At 41.2% G+C, this 19,421-nt stretch overlaps 2 protein-coding genes across 5 annotated transcripts; one reads left to right on the top strand and one right to left on the bottom strand.

The window, feature by feature from the left end:
• Window positions 1-4: 4 nt before the first annotated feature.
• Window positions 5-7,045, top strand: BLZF1 (basic leucine zipper nuclear factor 1). 2 transcript variants are annotated; one of them, XM_042809768.1, is made up of 7 exons: window positions 5-57; window positions 515-571; window positions 1,556-1,995; window positions 2,644-2,843; window positions 4,398-4,526; window positions 5,114-5,333; window positions 5,650-7,045. In XM_042809768.1, exons 2-7 carry the CDS (start codon window positions 553-555, stop codon window positions 5,833-5,835), a joined length of 1,194 nt encoding a protein of 397 aa, XP_042665702.1. In that variant the 5' UTR covers window positions 5-57; window positions 515-552; the 3' UTR covers window positions 5,836-7,045. The 2 variants fall into 2 exon arrangements, with proteins under 2 accessions (XP_042665702.1, XP_042665703.1); XM_042809769.1 differs by lacking the exon at window positions 5-57 and adding an exon at window positions 186-267.
• Window positions 6,934-17,651, bottom strand: CCDC181 (coiled-coil domain containing 181). 3 transcript variants are annotated; one of them, XM_042809765.1, is made up of 6 exons: window positions 17,605-17,651; window positions 13,113-13,273; window positions 11,601-12,578; window positions 8,994-9,140; window positions 8,228-8,382; window positions 6,934-8,016 (listed from the first exon to the last, which is right to left on the bottom strand). In XM_042809765.1, exons 2-6 carry the CDS (start codon window positions 13,248-13,250, stop codon window positions 7,854-7,856), a joined length of 1,581 nt encoding a protein of 526 aa, XP_042665699.1. In that variant the 5' UTR covers window positions 13,251-13,273; window positions 17,605-17,651; the 3' UTR covers window positions 6,934-7,853. The 3 variants fall into 3 exon arrangements, with proteins under 3 accessions (XP_042665699.1, XP_042665698.1, XP_042665700.1); XM_042809764.1 differs by lacking the exon at window positions 17,605-17,651 and adding an exon at window positions 15,693-15,767; XM_042809766.1 differs by lacking the exons at window positions 8,228-8,382; window positions 17,605-17,651 and having other exon boundaries at window positions 7,893-8,016; window positions 13,113-13,260.
• Window positions 17,652-19,421: the final 1,770 nt, after the last annotated feature.

Below are 19,421 nucleotides of genomic sequence, written 5' to 3'. Positions count from 1 at the left end.
GAAGCGGAAGGTGGGCAGCGGCGCTGGCGGAGGTGACGGGTGCGGGCTGTGGAGCTGGTAACGTGTGGGGGCTGTGCGTGGGGGGCGGCGGGCGGCTGTTGGGTTGGGGTTGGGGTTCGAGAGCGGCGCCGGGCGGGAAGGAGTATGATGGAGTCACAGAGGGTGGGGTGAGGGCTCTGCGAAAAGGAGGGAGACTGCAAGGAGGGATTTGAAGCATGGGAACTAGAACTGGACGAGCAAGAGATGGAAGTTGAAGCCCGGCCCTCGGTGAGAGAAGCAGCAGCTGCCAGACGGCTCGGATCCTTCTTTTGACTTTTCTCGGGTTTCGGGGGCGTTTGCTTTTACATTTGTTTCGGTGTGGGCTTTTTACCTCCTTTAGAGCTTGTAGTTCACAGTAAACAGTGTATCAGTGTGCTACTGAACTGAATTTTAGAGGCTGTATTCGAAAACAGGCTGATTAACTTCCAAGATTAACTTCCCTTCCTGAAGATGCTTTCCCTCTTTTCCTCCTCAGGATTACGTAGTTAAGAAGAGCTGACTGCTAGCAAGAAAATGACATCTCTAGAAAAAAGTAGGTGGTTGGTGCGGTATCTGAGCTGACTGGATTAAAAGGTCTTTAACCTGAATTCTAAGGTCTTATTTCTTTAACTGCATGAAATGAGCAGTTAATTGAACTAGATCTCCTAACGTGGTTTTGCCTGGAAAAGCAGGTTTGTCATTCGTGCGGTTACGTGTCTACACCTTTGTCTGATAGCCCTCTCTGGCCTTTAGAAATTGCTGGCACTGCCTGAATCCTGAAAGTAGAGCACTGTAATGGCAACTCTATTGTGAAGTCCAGCATGGGGAATAGGACAGAGGATGCAGGCACGTTACTCCCTGCAGTAAGAGAAATAATGGCAGTATGTGTAGCAGTGTTCTGAGAAGCTTTCCTGCCATGTCCACTGTGGGGAAACCTTACTGTGATAGCATTTAACTCAGCCGAAAACGTAATGAGCTTCAGCAAAATGAATTTCAGGCATATTTGGGAATCTAGAGCAGAATGTAGCCTTACTAGGAGTACTGGGGGCAGTTAATTAAAAATGAAATGCAACTGATATGTTGGCTTTTTTAAATCATTAACTCAGAACATCTTGTAGTACTTAAAACCTCTTAAATTTCTTATGGTGTTAGTAGCTGTATAGCTTAATAGCAGCTTTGGATTTTTAAATAGATCTGCTGTGATTTTTGTCAGCTCCCAGAAGCTGAAGTTCGCTGTCACTCCATAGGTAACATTGTCAGGAATTTTTCTCCTTAATGGTTCTTGATCATATCTGCACATCTACCCAATATTATGTGATGGAAACTAGTAAAATTTATCAATGAATGTGTCATAATTAGCAGTGCATACTTGAGTAAAGGCTTTCTAGATTCTAATTTGTGTTTGATAGCTCCTGCTGCAAAGGACTGTTTTGCATGCAGTGTAAAATTAAAACTTTCACCTCTGAAGTACGTAAATGAAGGGAAGAGTTGCAATGACATTAAGATGGTAACTACCTCTGCTGTTTCTGAACTGTAGTTGACTATGCCTCATCACCCATCCGAGGACCTGGAGATGGCATGGAAACAGAGCAGACGGGTGAATCTGTAGAAGTAAGCACTGGAGCCAGCGCTACAAACCATCACATCCACCACAGCCCACAAAAAAAAGCAGTCTCATCGCTGAGTCCTGGAGTTCTCCAGCTAGGGCAGATACATGCTGATAAATCAGTAGAAGTTGAAGCTGTGCGTATATTAGTCCCCAAAGCAGCTATCACCCATGTAGTTGCAACTAAAAATGCTAAAGTAGCTAAATCGGCGGGACACAAAGGAGATGCTTTCCATCAGTCAGATGGAACTGCAGATCCCAAGAAAGAACAGACTGAGCTCAAAAATGCAATCGAAAAGCTGAAGAATTCAGAAAAGCGGTTGTTACAGGATAAAGAAGGTCTCTCTAATCAGCTGCGTATACAGACGGAGGTAAGAAATGAAGGGTTTTTTTTTCCTCACAGTTGAGTTGCTTTGGTTTATTTAGCTTGTGAATAAAATCAAAGATAACTGCTACGACACTGAAGCTTTGAAACTGTTTTCTTTTTGAACTTACAAGATAGAGAGTAGAAATGCATCAGAGTACTCTGGTGCTTCTCTGTCAGCAGATAAAAATATCAAAGCATGAATCTGGGAGAAACAAACGCACTGTAGGACTGCAGGGAAATGTCTTTTGAGGAGCAAGATCTTTTCTCGTGACCCAATGCTTAGTTAAAAAAAAAATGTTACACCATTGAAGGAGGTGTAACATAACTTACAAATGGCTTATGTAATCCTTTGCTATTTTACTGAGTCAGGACTTGAATAGGACTGAAACTTTCTTTGTTTCATGTACCACGTTTTTATTCTTCCTTCTTGAATGCTGTTAAAATTTAAACAAGGAAGTGTTAAATGTGCGTTACTCTTAAAATTTTGTCTCACTGGAGTGGATTGTGAGGCTTATTATCCTCTCCTTTGGGTGCATTCCATTCTGGAAACAGAAACTGCTCATTTTAAAAAATATGTTGCCTCAGTTCGTACAAACGTAGAAAGTGTTTCAATCCATATTGGTAATGATCAGATAGTTTGGTCTAATTCTAGGTGAATCGGGAGCTGAAGAAACTCCTTGTTGCTTCTGTTGGAGATGATCTGCAGTATCACTTTGAGCGGATGGCTCGTGAGAAAAATCAGCTTATCCTAGAAAATGAAGCCTTGGGCCGGAATCTGTCTCAGTTGTCTGAACAACTGGAGCGCATGTCTATACAGTGTGATGTGTGGCGAAGCAAATTCCTAGCAAGCAGGTATTCCCACTTCAAGCAGCATTTTTCTGTAGGCTTTTATTATATGCACCCACTGCAGCACTTGGGAATGTGTATGTGTGTATATATATATATGCAGAGGGCTACCACAGCTACTATTGTAAGACACTTACCATTTAGTTTCAATCAGAGAAGAGATAAAAAGAAACTGAGCTGCTTGTAAATCTCAGTAGTTCTGCCTTTCAGAAGTAATAGAGTGGGTCCTAATACTCCTAAAATGCTAACTCCAGTTCTTGTTAACATAAGAGAAGTTCTTATTTCTAATCAACTGTGTAACTGTGTCCAGTTTAGGGTTTGAAAATGTCTTCCATGACAGCTGAAAGTATGATGCAATCACCAATTTGTTTTTTTTAAAAAAAAAAAATTCATTAATTTTTCAGGGATCTATTAAAACCAGCAACTAAGAATGGAAGAATAGAGAGACCTCTTCATTAAATGTTTGTTTACAGAAGGAACCCTACGTTAACTTCTGTGCTCATAAACTAATACATTGTAAGAGTTAAGAGCAAATCTTAAGCTGGTCTAAGTGTCAGTCTCATTTGACAAGGGATTAGACTTTTAACTTGCCAAGTGTAGATGATCTATCAGATCTGCAAATAGTGATAGGATTTTAATCTTCTACTGTACTCATCTATAACTCACTGCATTTTAACTAGTGATGCTTAGTGCATATTATGAAAATGACTTACTGCTTGAAGGAAATGAGAATGTATGATCTAGTCCATTTAAATTGCTGGTATTCAGCAGTTTTGATGTACTGAGTGAATGATAAGCAGTTGTGATAGTACCATCCAGGCAAGCATTACTATCCTAGTTTTACACAAGTAAAAGAAACAATTCTTCAGCATTAATATGAATCCTAAGATCACTGCAAGGGAGCCTCTTCCAGTAACACTTTTGACAGTGTGGAGATGTGATCAAAGTAACATCTGTTCTATTGTAAGGCTCTCATTCATTCAAGTCTCAGATTCCTTGCTGGTAGTTGTTAAAATGCATTCTGTTCTTGGTGTTTGCAGTATCTGAGGCATTGAAGTACCAGCTCCAGGGGTCTGTTGGCATAGAATAGCAAAATATCACAAGCAGTTCTCACATGCTTGTATCTGGAGCATTTGACATCTAGGTATTGTGCCCTGAGAGAAGCAGAGAAGTGGATGCAGTCTGCAGCCATAGCTGTCATCTTTAGAAATGACTGTGAAAAGATGTGATTACAGTGTACCTGCAAGAAACCTGTCCATAATAAAATGTATTCAGCTTTGTCTGTCAGGATGTTTGTGCACCGTGCTCACTTACCCATCTGTATAGAGTGGCATAAGATTATTTAAACTCAGATGTAGTTTTGCACTTAAATGCTTGTAGTTGAATAGAAGTTGCTCTTAATGCATGTCCTTTGTAATTAGGTTGACAAGTTCTGCATGGGGAAGGAAGGGGAATGGCAGCTTAATCCTTAGACTGAGCTGATTAAATACTGTCTGCAATAGAGTGAAGGTGACTTTCAAGCTGCTCACTTAAATTACTAATTGGAAATGTCTTTTGCAGGGTTATGGCTGATGAGCTAACCAACACCAGAGCAATTCTTCAGCGTCAAACCAGAGATGCACAAAGTGCAATTCAGGATCTGTTGAATGAACGTGATCAGTTCCGCCAAGAAATGATTCATACACAAAAGTATGATTTTCCTAATCCAGACTACTTCTCTACAGACTTCTCATTTCTGTTGGTTTATTCTGGGCTGGAGAAGAATTGAAATAACTTTCCCCTATTCGTGTTACATTTAAGAAAAAAACAGATATGCAGATGATTATATAGCTGCTTTTCATTCTCAGTGTTGAAAGCCAAAGTAGCACTAATTCTTTCCCCAGTATTCCATAGAGGTGTGAGTTCTTGAAGGTCATATAGCTTCAAGGTATGAAGGTAGAACTAACATCTCTCATATCCGCAGACTATATGTAGTTAATCACTTACTGTCTTAATTTCAAGAATCTTCTCTTTCCAAAACTAACAGATTCTTTTACCTGCGATGACTTTTCAGTGCTTAGTCTGACAAATGTCTTTTAATTTTTTCCACTGTTAAAATTCTGCATTGGTGAAGCCTTGTCTGTGAGAGTAACCTGCTTTGCCTCCTTGCTTTAAATAATGAAACCTTTTTCAATTAACATCTGACTTGTACAGCAAATTTGGGGAAGATTGCACTGAAGCATGTGTGCTGATAGCATGGAATATGAAACCACGAGATTGTTTTTCTCTCTCCGCAGGCTTCTAGAGGAACTGATGGTTTCTCTTCAGTGGGGGAGACAACAGACATACTATCCCAGTGCCCAGCCTTACACTACAACAGAGCTAGCAGCTGTGAACTGTAAACTAGCCAAAGCTGTAAGCTCACATCTTCTTGGAAATGTTGGAACTAGCAGTCCAAAAAAGACTTCAGCAGCTGTGGAATTTTGCAATACCCCTGCTGAGAAAATGGCTGAAAGGGTAAGAACCTTCCATACAACTCAGTCTTTCAACACACCAGAGGGGCATGTTTTCAGAAAGAAAAGCCTTGCTTTGTGGCAACTGCTTAATATTGTATTTAAAAATGATTTGCAGGGGAAACATGCTGGATAGAGCTGTCTGGTGTTTAAAAATCAAAAACACGGAAGAATAAGCACAACATAAATAATACATGTATTGTTTGAAATCAAGTTGAAAAACTCTGCTTTTGAGCAGAAAACCTTCCACGCTGTTACAGAAGGATAAATCCTATTAAGCTTAGCAGATAAATTTTCATTCTCAGCTTTTCTTCTCGTAGGTGCTACGTGTACTGGATCCAGCTGCACGTACAGAAACATCAACAGAAGCTTCTTTTTCTCAGACTTCTCCCTCTTCCTTCCTTTCTACAAAGAAGAATATTGGAAGGTTTCACCCATATACAAGATACGAAGACATAACTTTCAATTGTTGCGACCACTGTCAAGGAGAGCTCATAGCCCTTTAAAAACATGGCTGATGTTTATGACCGCACATGCACTCTTTCTGAAGAATTCCACTAGTTGGTGTTCAGCAGGCTTCCCTTTTTCCTGTTTCTTTCTATATAAGTGGGTTTAAAATTGGAAATCCTGTATTTTCTGCTTCTCTGCCTCTTGAAGCCAGGGACTGCCAGGATTTCTTTATTCTGTGGGCTGCTTTATTCCTTTTCAGTGTGAAAAACAGCTTCCTTCTACAAAGGCAAGACCCAAGACTTTATGCTGGTCCAATTTGTAGAGCCTAGAGATTCCCCCTGACTACTTAAGTTTGACAATCTTATTAGCAAATCTTAATGAATTCATCATCTTTACAGGGAAGTAAAAGCATAAACTATACCAAAGCAAAGGAAATGCTATATTTTTAATAAGTAATAATCATAGGTCATTAGGATATAGTCAGCTCCATGGTTCTTTAGTGTTATCCAAGGCAATGAACTGTCCTCAGGTGTATGTTCAGTCTTTTAAATTTAGTCATAAGGAGTGTAAGCAATGAGTCTTTATAGCTGTAAGCTCTGAAAGAGTGTGGAGGAGAGGAAAAGAGCTTGAACGAACTCTAGCTACAACATATAAATAGTAACTGGTTTTAAATGGATTCTTGAAAACTGTGGAGTGATATTCTTGTATTTTCACGCAGGTAAAACAACGGCTTTTCCCTCTCTTTTGTCTTCTACAGTCATGCTGTTAAGTAGTCAGTCCTCAGAAAAGAAACAGAAACCTCCTTTAATACACAGTGTTGAAAGCTAAACTAGCATTAGAGTTCATTCCTTGCCCACAGTATTCCTGGGTGTTAGGGGAGGCTGAAGATAAGCACTACTTTTGCACAAGTATTAGTAAAAAAATTTTTTTACTTTATGATTTTGTTACTGTGAAGCAAGTTCAAATGAATATTCCTGCAGCTTATCTGCTAAATCCAAAGACAGGACATAGAAGAAACACAGGAGCAAACGCAGAGGAAAATCAGGAGGATGCAAATAAGCATTTTTAATTTAACTCCCAGATTTATCATAGGTAGGGTCTATCTTAGGAAAAGGGTTTCTACAATAGCTGCTTTCACCCTTTTTTTTTTTTTCTTTTAAGTCTCATACTACAAACAGAATTAGCAAGTTACAAGTTCTTGCTTTCTTGGGCATGCTTTGGTTTGCATGAAGAACATAATAAATTTTCTTTGCTTACAAGTTACAATTTTGGATTTAATACAGCTCATTTCACACCCTGTGTTCCCCACAGATAACTTTGATTTCATCAGTCATTTCAGCATATTCTCTATCACGAGTTCCCAATATCAAGGTGGTGGTATATTTCAATAAATGTAGCAAACATGGAAATGTACACAAAGAATTCAGCTTCCTTGATATTGGCAAAGGTCATAATGTAAATTATCTTTCATTTCATGGAATAGCAAATTACTAAATATGAATGCATCAGTTTGACTCACAGAAAAGAAGTTCCAGAAACTTGCAAGTTCACATACATGTTAGCCTTTAGTCACCACTTCCCCTAGTTAGAATAGTTGGGCTGGAACAGCTGCTCCACAAGCCAATAGAAAGTGGCAAAGATTCCAGAAAGCATTTTTCAACGCCACAAGTTGTACACTCATCACAAGCAGCAAATACCAATATTAATCCAGAAAAAAAAAAAAAAAAAAAAAAAAAAAAAACACAACATAATAATAGCCTGCATCCAGGAATTCATGGTGGAGTTCAATATAAAGTGCCTTTTAAAAGGAAATGTATTTGCCACCCCCGCAAACAGATCTTGCTCTCATTTTGATTTGGTCAAACCAAGAAGATCCCTGAGTTGTGCATAAAAGCAGGCTTTTCAACAAAATTAATTATAAATAAGTAGCAAAACCATTGTCGGTGAAGGGGACTGTTGAATTTGCTAGAAAGCTTTAAAAACACCACAAAGTCAGTAGCTGTAAACAGCAGTAGCTCAAGCCATAAAAATTAAGAGGGCTGTCCCCAAGAACTCAGTGGTTACCTCCAAATTTTCAACTGTAATTGTCTCTGAAGCGAAAAGATCTAGGCTCCGAACTAATGCTGTGCATGTTCTGCATCTGTTTTGCTCTTCTAGCTTCTAATCGAAGCTGCCTTGCTGCCTCTTTAGCCGCCAGTTCTTCAGCTCGCTTTTCTTCTCTCTTTCTTTTTAGCCATCTGTAGAGAGAGAAACACAACACAGATAAAACTGCAAATTTTATTTCATTCTTTCAAGGTAGGCTTGGCCTCGTTTAAATAAAGCCACCAGGATAAAGGTATTACGGCCACACCAATCTAAAAGCCTATCTGCCACAAGCATGAGAGGCACTACTTCATCCCAATACTCCTGGTGTCATTTTCAAGATGGATTTCATAGGATTCTACTCACTCCTTAAAAGCTCTGTTGCATTCCTCTGTCCTTGGAAAAAATGTAATTCCCTCTTCCTGCCGTCTCAAAATTTCTATTTGTTTTTCTTTCATGTGTTCTTGGTGCTTTTTTTTAACCCATAACTTGAACGCTTCTTCTGGATTCCTGTTTCTCTCCTATTTAAATAAGACATATGCACAGGGGTCATCTTTAAACAGCCTTTATACTAACTGTACTCTTATAATTTTGGAGCTCTGCTGACATCTCCCATTGACATTAGAGAAACTTGTAGCATTTGATGTTTGCTGACATGTCATGGAATAAATACATGAGCAAGCACTCAAAGCAGCACGTTATAAAAAATACAGAATTTAACTTTTTCAGCTCATTGTTGCAACATAGAAGAACTTCAGAGCATCTGAATCATCATTCTCTAGTCAGGCCACACGCATTAGCTGATTGCCAACAAATTCTGATGGTAAGGAATAAACTTAAAGGGTTTTCTGGCTTGCTCACAGCTGAGCTCAATTAAGTCATCTGCTTGATTTAAAAAAGGGCATCACTGTGATTTTATTGTGAATAAGTTCACAAACGGAGCCTGTATGACAAGATCCAACTTGCTAGGCAGAACCATCCAGAACATGCAAGGCAATCTAGCTCCTCCCTGCAAGCAATATGACAAAAAAATTCCCATCACTGCCCATTTTCGTAGACTTAGCTAAGAACCCAGGCTTACAAAAGGAATCAGATCAGTATGACTCCCAGTCCTACATTAGGGTGACCTTACTTTGGTGTTCAAGTTTTCTAGTTCCTTTGCACGACGAATTCGCTTTTCTTCTTGCACTTGTTCTTTCTTCTTCTGTAACCAAGCTCTAAACACCATCTCATTCTCCCTTCTCTTCTGTTCTTCTTGCTCTTTCTTCCTTTCTTCTTCCTTGTATGAAATTAAGAGCAAATAAAACTTTACTGAAATGACTGCCTTAATCTGCAAAGGCCTTATTGTCACAATGGAGTGATTTGAGTGTCACAGTGAGTGATTTGAATTATATTCTGACAAAAATATTGACGAAAAAGGGATAGCCAGACTATAGCTAGTTGGTACAATCTTTAGGAAGAAACTAGTCCAAGCACTTCCCTGCAGCTTCAGGCTACATATAGATACCCCCAGTCTAACTGCCTTTTGAGATTACCATCATTTCCATGGTACATCTCGACTCGTGAACATTTCAAAAGCAACAGGTCAGAACTTTCAAATGGACGTCTGACATCTGCCCAGTTGAGCTGATGTGAAGGCAGTCATGGGTAATTGATACATTTTAAAAAGTAAAGAAACACTGACTTGAGAGACCACGAAATCCAAAAGGATATTTAACTACTCATTGGAATGCTGGCATTATCTTAGGGAGCTTTTTCTGGGCATGAAGTTGTAATATGCTTTCTTAGAGATGTATTAATAGCTCAGCACCATTCAAAAGTTCACGAAATGAATTGATACTTACAAAATTGAGAACTTTCTTCTAGCTACTAATCACATTTTAGCTAACAAGTACGTACCAGTAGGGGAAAAGACTTCAAACAATGCTTCAGAAAGCTGATGAGGACATTTTACCACATTTTGATAACCCCACTCGTTGCAATAGTCTTCTCCTCCCACCTATGCACAGCATCTTTACTGAAAGAAACCCACCAAAATAAGGCAGATGGATACCAATAACATCAAGAATGTTTCATGCCTGTGAAATCAATCATGCATTTGTTCCCCTTCAAGAATGAAGAAATGAAGAACTACATTCTTACGTTCTTCATAAATTGGCCAACAGAGATGTAGTGCACACTGTTAGCCTAACAGTGGACTATCATACTATTTACCTTAAATATGTGAAGTATGTGGTCAAGAGATCTAGTCTTCTGTGTACAAATTAACACATACAAAATTACCACATTAGTAACTCTTCACATTTCATACCTCTTGTTACTGATCTATGCCTCAGCAAACTTTCCAAATAAAGCATGCTAGAGGTATTTTCATGGATTGAAAGGCCTTCAGAACTACTTAGCCAGCTCTTTTAGAACATCGTGGCACAGCAAATTGGTAGATGCTTCCATGACCTTTTTATTCAGTGACCTTATATTTAAAGCACCTGACTGGAAGCCTAGAGGAGTGTGAACAGCTTGGGTAGAATCCATGCTACCTGTCAGGTCTGGAAGGAACATTTTTAAATGTGACCATTATTACGCTCACATAGAATTTGTGAATTGAAACGTTGCTCTTCAAAAAAAAATTGAATATTTAACTCTTAAGTAGAAAAACAAATTGCAACATATCACAAGCTTTTTCCTTTCTCCAATTGTATCACCAAAGTGAAACAAGGCAGCCCTGTTTTTAAAGACTCCACTAAAGATTTATGAAGCTCCTGCTAGCAGCTGTCAGCAGCTGATTCTGCTATTAAATATTTTTCTGAAAAAGAAGCTGAAGAAATAATAAAATATTGAGTATATAAATCCCTGAATAGACAGGGATTTGATTTTCTAAAATATACTTCCCCCCCCCCCCTTTTATTTGACTGCCCTGTATAGACACGAGTATAACAACCTCTGCCATGGGAATATTTTTTTCCTTTTGTCCTCTGTGTAGCAAGCAGGTAAAACCAATAAGGAAAAACAATATCCATTCACAGAGAAAGGGAAAGAGTCCCACTTTGCAACAAACTCATTAAGAAAATGTACTACAACAGCCATGCAAAATATTTATAGGGAAAAAAAAAGTATCCTGTTGCATTATCTTTCAAGGTGATATTACCTGCATGCAGCTCATGCAGCCAACAAGGCATGCTCCTTGTGAAGTCTTCCACACATTTGAAACACATGCACTCTTGTTCATAGTTCTCACAGTCACTGTCCTGTGTAAAATCCTATTTTATGACTAAACGCTGTCCCATATGAGAGTTGTCAATTACCTGCTTCATCAGCACCCAAATGTGCACCTGCATGACTGTGGTTTCCCCACAGATTACACTGCAATGTGGATGCGATACCTTGTACAGTGTTTCAGTAAATAATGGGTTTGCAATGGAATTTTGAGGGAGTCAATAAACAAAAGCTGTAAGTATAGAAAAGCAAAAGAAAGTCTATATATGAGGAGAGGATTAAATATTTTGTTTCTCCTGTGAGCAAGGCATAATCCTATGTCATTATCTGTAATTCTGTTGGGTTTTGGTTCGTTTTAAGAAAATGAAAGGAATTTTAAGAGATTCTATGCAAACTCCAGAGAATTAATATTACTACTGCCTCTTTTATCATAAAAGAACAGAGTAAATGCTGTAACCACGTGGCCTTTATGAGGCAGAGGAATGCGATGGTCATTGTGATCTGCTTGTTGCCTCTGTATCTTTACCTCTTTCCTCAGTTTTTCCTTCCTTTGTTCCAACTGCTTCCGTAGTTCTTTTTGTCTAGGAGAAAGGCAGTAAGTGGAACTTCTCAAGGGCACATTTGCAGACTGTGATCTTGGTGGAGTCTTCCGTTTTCCCAGACCTCTTGCAGCACTGATAGCAGAATTTGGACGATGTTTAGGGTTAGACGGAGGCTTAGGCAAAAAGGCACACTCTTCTGCAGCAGGAGAAAAAGAACGTATGCCTTGTCTTATTGGACGTACTTCCTTCATTCTAGAGATGGTGCCAGAAGAACTGAGGTGAGAGGATTTTGGCGGCATACGTTGGGTTTCAATATCAGTGAAAGAAACACTTATTGGGGGCAAAAAGCCCTGGCTTTCAATATCACGTAAACTTAAGAGCTCAAACTTTCCATCTTTTTCCACTAAGACTTTACCATTCTTCTGTTCTTCATTCTTGCCAGCAGGGAATGAAAGTGATGCGCTTTCTGGTCCCGTTTTATTAGAAATATGCAACTGAGACAGCTTAGTTGAAACATCACCTCCTCCTGCAAGGTCTGCTTTATAAACTTCAACATCTTCAAGAGGAGGAACCTCAAGATCCACCAAAGTATCCTTAAATTTTAATTTCCGCTCTCTGTTTTCACCCACAGGAGCCTGATTCTCCAGCAGTTTGTTGGCTTCCTCTATTTTTTCCAAGACATAACGCTTTATTTCTTCATCTACCTCCTCATCCAGTTCCTCTTGGTTTTCCAACTTGGATTCCTGGATAGAGCATTCACTATCAGTATCAGAAACCTGGTCTCCCTCTTTCATGTCAGATCCAGACATCAAACTTTCTTCCTCACGGGGCTTCACTTTCACATCTATGCCTCCTTCTGAAAGCTCATCTGGATCGTTTTCCATTTTCTCATGGTCTTCCTCAAAGGTTGCCATGACTTTAACATTTTTCCCCTCAAAGTCGTCTTCTTTCTTTTCAGGAGTCTGAAAAAATAAGCTCTTTGTCTCAATTTATTCTCTCAACAAAGAATAGTATCCAAGAAACAGAAAAGAAAGAGTGAAAGAGGAAAGCAGTACTACGTACACGTATTTTAAAAGGGGCTATCACACAGAGAGCAGATTAACAAATAGCTTTTTCCACACTAATAAAACATTTTCTCCATGTACATATCTACAAAAAGCTTAACTAACCACGGCTCGAGCATTGAAGCAATCAGTGATAATGTGAAAACAGAGCAATGTGCTGCACGAGTACTCCAAGGAGCCTGCACTGGAAGCAGTACTTTTGTACCAAACACATTTTCAATGAACACTGAATTTTTTGTGTTAAGACAATTGTAAGCAAACTAACCAGGTCACTGGATTATTTTCTGCTGTCATTCCAAATAACCTTCCTTGTCAAAATTCAAAGAGCATACCCACGCATCTCAAACCACAGTGAATTTAGTGCTTAGTATGCTTAACGTATATTCTTTTGGCCTTCTAAATAAAACGACTAACATTTAATTTAACAAATACCTCTCTTTCACCAAGGTTTTCCTTCTCCTCTTCATTAATTAGCCATTCAAGGTCTTTTTCAAAGTCATCCTCATATTCTTCTCCTTCTGTTAAATTATCCATATTTGCCAGACTAGCCTGGTCTTCATTTTCACTCATTTTGGTGCTATGGTAGAATGATGCTGTGAAAGAAGGAATAAATGTTTTAAAACTCCAGCACAGAACACAGCTACCTCCCACAGCACCACATCAAACTTGCAAGCAGTATCAGTACAACCACGTAAGGCAGTGCCACGGCATCGCAGAACTAAGGATGATTTAATAATATGAATGGCTTTGGCCTTTCCAGCTCTAATTAGGAGGAGGAAGATTTGAATCAAAACACAGCAAGACGACATACTCAGCATCTCTCACAGTTTTTGACACACAATCTCCTAACTGGTATTCTCCTTATTTAACAAAAAGATCACTATTTTCTCATTTTTAGAGGTATTATGAGCTTTCAATGCTCCCAGGTGGGTTTTACATCCTCAGCATTGCCCTCTACCTGCTTGCCCCCCTCTCCTTTAAATATTTTTAAGTTACATTACAAAGCTGTAGGATTCTAGAAGATCTATGTCACAGCTTAAAAGGAGCCAACAAAAAGCTTCTATTAAAATGAAAGACACTCACTGACTGGGCAGGAGCCATCTGCTACCATTACCAAACATATACAAGCAGCCAGCATTCACACCATGTTATTTCCACTAATAGTTGGGGTCAGGAAGTCAGATAGACCACGTGAGACTGACGGAAAAAAGATTCCATTCTGGTTTGAATGGATGAAAAGGGTAACGATGGGAAAGAGTAGCCAGTTAATCAAGCTGGATATAGTCAAACTCATGACAAAACTGAAGATAAGCCACCATAGAGTCTTTTAAACAGTCTTTGGACTGCACAGCACATAGGTGCCAATGGCTCCTGTTTGGATGCCAGGATGCCTGCCTGGAATCACTCCCACCTAAAGTCACAATAAGGTTGAAGGTGTGCAGAGACACAGGCCAGACAGCTGATACTGTTCTTTTAACAGCGTTAGCCACTCATCATTCAATCCCTAATTTGTTTCTACTTGTTTATTGAAGCAACATAAAAGGAAGCTGTTCAAAAGTTCCCTTCCTCTTTGCACCCTTTGCTGTTACCTGAAGTTGCCGCTTCCACATCTCTCTCCTATAATTACTTTGCATCCTCACAAACACTATAGGATCTCAATATGAGTAAGCACGTGGCAGCACAACATGGGATGCAGGAATTAGCTCTGAGCCAGGAGGGCCCCAGAACAGTAGGACAACTCCGGCTGTTCGATCTGCCCTGCTGTTCCAGACAGGAAGGGCTATGCCTGGACTTCCCTCTCTGCCTAATTATCTTGCCATATGTTTTGTAACATCCAAAAGCTGCTGCTGAACCTTTTCTTTTATATTCTGATGAGCATCACTGAGTTCTCAGTTATGTACTCACACACAGTTCTGTCTCTCACAACTTTTTGTTCTATGCACGATGAGTGCGTTGTTCTTTTAGGCCTCGAAATTTAGTCAAGATTTAGTTACAAGGAAAGAACAGTTATAAGGCTGGTACTTTTATTGCAAACTTATATACAAACAGCCCTTATGAAAGCTCCTTATTGTTTAAGCCATTCTCAGTTCAAGGAAATCTGGACACTTTTTTATTCCTAGCTCTCATTTCTGTTTAGCTACCACTTGCTGGGATAATCACTTCAGGTCACACCAGGTCACTCTTGAGTTAAAATTTTCAAGACTTGTTCTGATTCTTGTCTTGACTTTCTACGCCACATCTATTTCCCCTCACGTTTTACCTGCACCTCCACTCATGACAGACACAAATCTTTTTGCTTGGAAAGGCCCCTTCCTCCCAAACTCCTTTGCTCTGGGTAGTGGCACATACCTTAGTTCCTAACAGAGGTTACCTCACTCTAGGACATACTCAGCACAAAGAACTACTCCTCCTACGCTTCTTCATAATTATGTGAAGCAGTTTTAAAAGGCACAAAGCTGAACTGTGCCTTTAACAAAACACATTCACGACAATCTCTGCTGCTTAATAGTGAACACTTTTCTTTTTCTTTTTTTTTTTTTTTTAATGATGCAGATAACAAAGGAGGCTAGCGTGAGTTCAACCTCTTCTGTCTTAGCATGAAGCAGTTGTGGCTGAAGAGGTACTGTCAGTTTAGCTTAACAATCCTGTTCCAGAAGATCCTGAATCAGCTCCTGCTCCATTGTGGGAATTATGAAGTAAGAATTAAAAGCACTCAGCTTCAGGAGGGACCAGAAATTTTTAGTGAATCTCAGATCTTCAGTTCCATAGAACAGTTGGGCTGGAAAGGGCCTTAAAGCCCATCCGTGTCCAACCCCCTGCCTGCCCCCCGCGCGGGAGGCTGGGGCCCCGACCAGCTAAAGCTGCCCAGGGCCCCAACCAACCCAGCCTTCAACGCCCCCAGAGATGGGGCACCCACAAGCTTCTGTGGGCGGCCCGTACCGGGGCCTCACCGCCCTCTGCGTAACAAATTTCTCCATAGCGCGTCATCTAAATTTAGTTTAAAGCCGTTACCCCTGGTCCCACCAATGGAGGCCCCTGTGGCCTCAGGCCCACCCCTCCGGGCCTCGCTGGTGCTCAGAGCGCGGCTCGGCCAGGCGCGGTAATGTTGCCATGGCAACAGCTCCCCTCCCCCCCCACTCCGCAGCAACGGTCACCACCGATGGCGGCCCCCGAGGGCCAAACTCCCTCCCCAGTGGCCGTCGCCATGGCAAAGGCGGGCGCGAGCCCTGCCACCGGGCGGCGCCACCCCGTCGCCGTGGGGACGGCATGGCGGCCCTCTGGGCCCATCCGCGGGCATTCCGGTGCCGGAAGCTTTGCGCTGCGTCGTTCATGCGGCAGTATCAAATCTGGAATGTTTGTTAGTGCTACACCGCTGGGGAAGTGCCCCTCTGTGATAATCGTGCATCGCTCCAACAGCTTTGAAATGTGAACTAAGAAACAATCCTAAATAAAATTACCTTCTGGGCTGAGATGGCTCATCCCCAACAGCCTCTCCCCCCAAGCTGCAGGCCCAGCCACCCTCAGGTCACACTAAGAACGGGAACGTTTTCCCTGTGCAGAGCATGGCGCTTTGCCACACCTCACTGCGGGGCATGCTCCTTCTCCGGGCTCCTGCTGGCGTGGAGGCTGGGGCCACAGCAGCACAGTGGGCACAGGAATGGGACAAGGAGATGTCCTGTCATGCAGCTTGTTATTCTCAACATGGCAGTAGAGCCCTGTTTTGATTTAAAAAGGCCTAACAAAGCTGAAAGAGACAGCCTAGAACCACACCAGAAGGCCAAATGCTTCATAGGGAAGGGAGGGCCCCACGGTATTTACCTCAGATAACGCGTTACCTACTGATGGAGGTCCCTGCTGCAGTAGCAAAAACTGGCCTCAGGCAGGGTCAGATAGCCTGTATGTGAAGATGACACTCCAGAGTTTCAGTTCCCAACATTTACATGCATAGACAAGTTCACAGCATCTAAAATAAAACTTTGATATTGCCCCAGTTCTCTCTGTGCTCTTCTACTTCTAGCACACCCTTCATCTTACAAAGCAGTGCCACCCTTTTCATTTACCAGAGATGCTTTATTCTTCTAATTACAAGTCAGCCTGATTGTAAGACAAGGATTAGACTCAACTGCTGAAAGATCAAGCTTTAATGCCTGATAATGAATATGTAATTATATTTCAAGATGAATCTAAAAACATGCACATGTTTTTGAACCCGTGTGTCATTAAGTTTATGTCTTCAGATGTTCCTTTCTGTGATGGAACCACAACACAACACGGTTGTGAAGAAATGCAATGGAAACAATAGCTGAGCAGTGCAGCACTCCAGGGACAGGTTTCCTACATGCTGGTTGCTCTTTTTCATGTCACTAATGCACCAGATACTGCATGTAGGAAACACCAATTTATACAGGACAAGTGTGCTTAACAGAGAAAGGCTGTGTGACACCTGCAGAGAACCAGTGAACAAGCACTGCCACATTTTTAGTAGGAGAGAGCTGACACTGCCATATGTCACTAGGAATAGGAACTGGAGCTGCTAGCCCCCTGCCCTCCTTCATAACTGAAGTCTCTCTTTCCTTCCCAGTAATTAGCTACAATTGTGCCAAAGTAAAAAATGTAATCATATCTATGCAGAGCCCTTCCCTTCCCTGAAAGCACAGCCAAAACAGCCCCTGCTTTACATATGCACACAGCCACAGCAAATTTTAACATAACTCTGCAGTGCCCTCACAGGCTCTCAAGGCCAATGACAGCCCAGAAGCACAGCAGTGGGTGCTGCCTGCTGTACTGAGTCCTCTAGCAGCTCCCACTGTTCCTTATCTTTTGAACACAAGCCTCTCCCCTAACAAGGAGCAGAAGCCCAGGAGCTATGTAAGGACCTCAGCAAACCGAGCATAGGATGCACAGATTCAGTTTTGACACTTACCTGAAAAGGGTACCAGCCACCACGTCCCAGGGAAGCAGCTCAGCCACGTGTGGTATTTCTCTCGTCCCTATCAAACCACACCTGCTGCTAAGGCAGGAATCCAGTTTGTGGCAGTAGCTTGACGTCCCTTCTCAGCTATCACTGTGGCAGTGTGCAATGGGAGGAGCAATAGGGATTGCCACAGTTCACGTGGACCTGCTTTGCTCACAGAAGAGAAGCAGCATCAGGATTCTTGTCACAGCACCTTTCATCAGCACCAGAGATGTGAAACACTTGAATCTGCCTTGAAATGTAATGCTATGCTATCTGAACTATTAATTAGTTCCCTGCTTTATGCAAGCATAGATTTTAATCCCCTGCACATTCAAGAAGCTAATGCTGGCATTCCTATTCACCCAGATAAGGCAGAGAATGAAATTCACATGTCTGACGTACTGACAGTTGCATCCATCCTGCCTCAGCAATAAGGCTCTCAAGGAAATACTTGCAAGAACTGCATTTTTTCCTAGCATACACACACACTCTTCCCAGTCACCTATTTTTTCCTCTTAACAAGCAATACAGAAGGCTTGTTGGCTACTCCCCACACCTTGCCACAGTCTGGTAGCCCAGAGAGTACTTCCCCCCCTTAAGCCCAGCCTGCACTAGCAGGTAGCAGTCATCTCTTCCAGAAGTACAGCACAAGGACAGCTTCCTAATGTAATCAAGCATAGATGTGCCTGGACAGGAAATCTATAGTGTTCTGCCTTAGAACCTCAATTTTGTAATTGGATTGATGTAAATAGAAAGATCCACCTGCACAGTAAACACACCTGCTTTCCCTTGCAGTCAACCTTAATGAGACTTGTGCTTCCTGTCCAGGGTTACCCTGCACCAAGTTCTCCCTCAGCTGCAGTCTGTATTAGAACTACAGAATGGGATTTCTGAACTGCTCAGCAATTAAGGAACCCCAAGGCCAAGACACTCACACAGAGTTCTGCAAACCTATACAAAACAGAGCCAAGAAGATGATAGTTGATTCTTTGCATGGTTTGTCCAGATTTTTTTCCCCCCTTGTAGCAGAGATGCTCAAGACAACCTGCAAACATTAATGGCAGCAACACCATGGATTAGCAAGATAACAGAAAGACATTGACCACACATGGTATCTTGAAAAATTTTTATTTAACAAAAATACCTATTAAATTAGAAACAAGGTGAATGGGTCCTACCCACAGTATCAACATGTTTACAGAATTTCATAGGCATCAGTAATTCTGTGTACAGCTGCAGTTAGTCACTGGCATTTCATCACCACACCAGCAGCACAACATAAGAACATCCATAGCCTTCATACTTTGACAGGCCTGAAGATGTACACAGTGTAACATGCTGCTCTATTACAATTTCATTACTTTTGTAGAAAAAAAAAAAATCATTGTTACTGCTGTAACTCATAACTATTTGACTTTTTTTTTTTTAATAACTGTGTTGCTCCCCATCAAACATTTATTCTCTGTAATAAAAACAGTAAAATTGAGCTGCTTCTTTCAGTCACTTGATACAAGTGCCATGTATCCATGCCTCATCTCATGTCACAGCTGTCATCAGGCTAAGGAGTCCAAAGGACACAAGATGCTCTTTCTACTCCTTTCTCAAGACACCCTGTCAGCTAGACTTCACAGCTTCAGATTTTTTTTTAATACATTAAAGAAGGGAACGTATACATAGGTGGCTTCAAGTTTCTATTTCAGGATAAGGCAATTAAATTTATGCATTTCAGTGTCACTACAGCTGAACCCTGAAGACACTTCAGGAGGTGGGCCGCTGGTACTATG

Source organism: Centrocercus urophasianus, unplaced genomic scaffold, assembly GCF_019232065.1.
Source record: "Centrocercus urophasianus isolate 14NV4802_14NV808 unplaced genomic scaffold, USGS_Curo_1.0 seq_12, whole genome shotgun sequence".
In the NCBI taxonomy this organism is placed as follows: domain Eukaryota; kingdom Metazoa; phylum Chordata; class Aves; order Galliformes; family Phasianidae; genus Centrocercus; species Centrocercus urophasianus.
Note: the sequence above shows the minus strand (reverse complement) of the source record. Positions and strands in the feature narration are given on the sequence as shown.

Coding starts and splice junctions, on each gene's coding strand:
- BLZF1 (XM_042809768.1), top strand. Junction 1,996..2,643: donor AGCTGCGTATACAGACGGAG/GTAAGAAATGAA, acceptor GTCTAATTCTAG/GTGAATCGGGAGCTGAAGAA. Junction 2,844..4,397: donor AGCAAATTCCTAGCAAGCAG/GTATTCCCACTT, acceptor TGTCTTTTGCAG/GGTTATGGCTGATGAGCTAA.
- CCDC181 (XM_042809765.1), bottom strand. CDS start 13,250: ATGAGTGAAAATGAAGACCAGGCTAGTCTGGCAAATATGGATAATTTA. Junction 8,383..8,993: donor TAGAAAACTTGAACACCAAA/GTAAGGTCACCC, acceptor TTATTTAAATAG/GAGAGAAACAGGAATCCAGA. Junction 8,017..8,227: donor TGCAACAGAGCTTTTAAGGA/GTGAGTAGAATC, acceptor CTCTCTCTACAG/ATGGCTAAAAAGAAAGAGAG.